The 4,459-nt window shown below is 32.0% G+C and overlaps 1 protein-coding gene across 1 annotated transcript; it reads right to left on the bottom strand.

Annotated features, from left to right (window-relative positions):
* Positions 1-3,332: 3,332 nt before the first annotated feature.
* On the bottom strand, positions 3,333-4,180 carry LOC110657897 (uncharacterized). The gene has a single exon (XM_058128712.1). It carries the CDS (start codon positions 3,942-3,944, stop codon positions 3,525-3,527), a length of 420 nt encoding a protein of 139 aa, XP_057984695.1. The 5' UTR covers positions 3,945-4,180; the 3' UTR covers positions 3,333-3,524.
* Positions 4,181-4,459: the final 279 nt, after the last annotated feature.

Here is a 4,459-nt window from a genome sequence, read left to right as displayed (position 1 = left end):
ATATTTTATTTTATTCAATTTTATCCTTCCTTATTTATTTTTTTTCATAATTATAAAGTACAATATATTTCATTTAAGTTATATATTGAAATTATAATTTATTTGAGGTTCCGCAAATTTTATAGAAAACTCGGCAGAGTGCCGACTAAAAATGGATAAAACAGTTCTTCAGAACCTGTGAAAAATACTTCCAAAATTTTCAATCAATCCCAAACTCCATTTCATCAATAAAATCTCAATATTTCTCCCATTTCTCATTCATTCATTTCATATGATATTCATATAAGAGTCATAAATAAATATTCACTTTTTCATTCATAAACACAATTTTCATTATTTACATCAATACCCAAAATACATTACATAAGTCTTAATTACACATGAGAAAATAAAAGTTAATTACAAAATACCAAAATAAAACCTAGTATCCTACCAATGCACTGATGACGGTGAGGTGACACAGACACTATGTAGAGCTGCAGAAGGTCTCACCCAGTCTGTGGTCTACTGGGCTCTCAGTCGGTCTCTCCAGTACCTACGCGTGGCAAAAAGCAACGCGCTAAGCAATAATGCTTAGTGGTGCCAATAATAAAATAAAAAGAAATAACATAAAATAAATATACAGTGCATGTTCTGATGTCTTATGTAGACAATTTTTTGATCATTATTGATAATCTTATTTATTTTGTACTTGTTATATTCATAATTTCATTAAATTTATCCACTTCCATTTTTAGTTGCCCAAGTAACCTATACTGGATGACTGGACTGGATAAACGGGTAAACTGGCACTGGATATCAAGTACCTCGGGCCGTCACACTATCGGTTACATATGTATCTCCCAGTGTGCAACAGAACAACTAATGAGCTGTAATAAATATTAGGCACAATGCCAAGTATCATCACAATGTCAGAATGGCTAAAAGCCATAAAATCACAGAATGACATAATGCCATGTGTAGTATTGCTAACTGAACCCTATTGGCATGCCAACCTATCCAAACCAATCTTGCTAGGTGTACTAGGGCATGTTATACTTTTAAATTTTTCAATTCTTGAAATTTAGGTTTAGGTATTACTATTCATTTCATTAGTCAACTAAAATATTGACTTTTGCATAGACAATAGGTACATTGGTTCTAATACTCCCAACATACCACATTTTGCATTCTAAAGTTGTTGGTATTGGTTGCCAAAACCATTTCTAAGCTTAGTGTTAGTTATTCAAAATTTTCAGATTTCAATTCTTGTGTTTACTGTTCCATTAGTCATTTTTACAGTGGGAATTTGACAAAGTTATCAACATGAAAGTTGTTCCTTATTGTGTGTTACATTTCTTTTTTTGAATCACTCCATTTGGAGTTTTGTAGCTCAAGTTATGGCCTAAACACCATAACTGGTTGGATTGCAAACTTTCCAAATTTTTTGGACTGACCAAATCTACAGTGTTTTATGTAGTGACTGCAGGTCACTTTTTGAACATGTTATGGTGAAAATTTAGGTTAGGTTTCTACTATCATGCTATTAGCACTTGAAGCATATAAAATATATATAATATATCTTTTAATTATTTTTAAATTATATAATCTTTAACTATAAAACATATAAAATTTAAGATTGAGCATATTATATAATATAATAGTAAGAGTGTATTATATAATACACATTTTAGCCATTTATTAATTATGTAATCTTCAACAATAAGATTCAAATATAATTATGAATTAAATTTATATGTAATATATAAGTATACTTATAATGAAGAATTATAAGGTGATTTAATGTCTTATAAATAAAATTATTAAGAAAAACTAGACAAATGAAAAATAATATTAAGTTATATATATAGAGAGAGAGAGACACATATGTATAAACTCACTTCAGTTTGGTCTAGATATCTGAGAACCGTGTACATGTGTATAAAGCTATTCGAAAAACTCTTATAAAACTATTATTCTAATTTTGTTGATTCCAATTGATAATTGGTTTGTAATTTGTGAGTTAGGTAAATGATTAAAATTTCTCTTTGCTTGATTGTACGGATATTATTTATTTTTTTTTTCACTTAATTAACATAAGTATTAATAAATTAGTCATGTAAAAATTATTCCAATTCATTTATTTTTATGTTATATATCAAAATTCCCATTTTGTTTCAATCATTTAGATTGATATCGTTTTAATACAATTTCATCTATTTATTTAATTTTTTTTTAAGAATTGAATTTAATTATGAAATATATTTTATTTTGTAAATAATGGATAAATTTCTTATAAAAAAAAAAACCCTTAAAACAACCACAAATGATCAAAGTTTAAATAAAATTGACCCGCTAACTAAAGTTTCTGGCTCAGCTGCTTTGTGAAATAATCTTCAGCTTGAACTTTTGACATAGCAGTTGAACCTTCTGTGTAATTTGCCTTCTATAATAGCTTTGTTCTTCTGGCATATGTCAACATTGATGCAGAGCTAAGATTGCCTTTCAAATGGTCCTTTCCAGGTGGTGGACTATTGCTATATTCCCACTTGGATTGAGATTAGCTGCTACCCATTGGACCATTTATTGTGAGCCGTATAAGAAATTTTGTTTCAAAATATTCTTTGTTGCTGTTGAAGTTGTGTTAGAAAATTTTCCAGCTGATTTTATGTTCTAAAAAGAGAAATTGCAGCTGTGAATAGATAAAAATCAAGATAAACGCAAGGCAGGTACTAAGCACTTGGAACAACCGCCACCAAAGAAGATAGCAATTGATGGTCCAGTTGATGTGGCATCAACAGACTCATCACCATCTCATATGCAAGGGGAAGCTATCGTTACACTCCTTCAAATGATTCTAATGTGGAAGCATCCACATCTTCCACACATATGCCAAACAATAATGACTTGGACAGCAAAGTTGAAAGAGGGAAGGTGATCATCGATTTATAAAGACATCAGCCATCCTCAATCAGGTATGGAAGGATGATTTGAAATCTGGGCATCCACTGGCATCACTGTTTGGTCAAGGCATTCTCTCGTTCATCCCAACTACTGAGATGTTATTGTTCTTATGATTATATTCTGAAAGTCTGTTACATGTAAGATGTAGATCTAGATGGAATCATGTATATTTAAAAGAAGATGGTCTAGTTCAATCTGAATGAAATTTTTATAGAAGGCTATTACATTTGTAGATTTTCTATTTATTATAGTGATTGTTATCATCTGTTCGCTTCGCACAATTCTTCACATTTTAAGCTTTTGATTGAAGCATTTTGATTGGCGAAATTTCTAAGTTGCTATTAACATTAGGGTGCTGAAAGCTAGCTAGAACTTAATTTGAACCATCATTGATCTCAATTACAGATCAAAACATTTATTTTTCACTGAAAAAGCTCTAAGCTTAGCATACAATGGGAAAATTAAAGGCAACAAAAAAAAAACAAAAAATAGACTTTCAAGTTATGCGAATTGCCAAAACACAGAAAAGAAAAATGGTGATTGAGTTGAAGTATAAATAGAAGCAGAGAATGGCAAAACTTTTAAGCAGCAGCAGAAGCAAAAGCAGACTCCCTCTCCACAGCTTTCTTCAAGAGACTATCCTCTTCCAACACCATCTGAACAGGCAAAAAACCCAACCCATTAGCCATGGCCAGCATCATCTGCTTGGTCTCTTCTTTGAACTCCTCCAAATCTACCCTCCCATTCAAATCATGATCAAACTGTTCAAACAGAGAACCATAAACTCGAGCCAGCTCTTCTGGGTCTCTCTTCACATCGATCCCAAAGTGAGTCTCGAAAACCCTTAGACTCTGCAGCTCCTTCAACATTTCTCCATAAGAAAGAAGACCATCTTGGTCTGTGTCAAGGTGAGCAAAACGGTCACGTATTGACACAGTGAAAGCTTCTTCGTCCTCCACGAAGTTCACAATGGTGGCACCATCCAAAACTTCTACACTCATCCTGCTTTGCTGTTAATTGTAGAACCAGGGGATCTGAACTAAGAATCAAAAGCTTTTAAAGAGAAGGGATTTGACTTGATGATGAATCAGAAGTTGGGTTTGTGTTATATATAGAGAGAGAGTTGAAATGAAGCTAGAGACAAGAACGTGTTGAATCACTATGCATGGAAGGGAAGAACATGGGTACGTGGTTTCCAAAACAATACTGCTGCTTTTGGAGCCATGTTAGTTTCCTTTTACTTTCCTTTTTGTTTCTTTCTCTATGCTTTTGCAATTTGATTATCCACATCTTCAAAAACCGACCAAATGGTCCAAAACTATTTCTTTCCTTGGTAGAGTAAACTGCCTTAATTAAATTAGTTGACTAACAATGGAATTATTAGTCATGATCTAGAGGGAGACTAAAAAGAATTATTTAAGCTGTTGATTAAAATCCATTGAAACAGTCTGTTGATTAGTTAGTTCACTAATCTAACAATTTCAATTGTTTAAACTCTATTGGTCTCAATCCAATT

This window comes from Hevea brasiliensis, chromosome 10 (assembly GCF_030052815.1).
Source record: "Hevea brasiliensis isolate MT/VB/25A 57/8 chromosome 10, ASM3005281v1, whole genome shotgun sequence".
Classification (NCBI taxonomy): Eukaryota; Viridiplantae; Streptophyta; class Magnoliopsida; order Malpighiales; family Euphorbiaceae; genus Hevea; species Hevea brasiliensis.
This window is presented reverse-complemented; position numbering and strand designations above follow the sequence as displayed.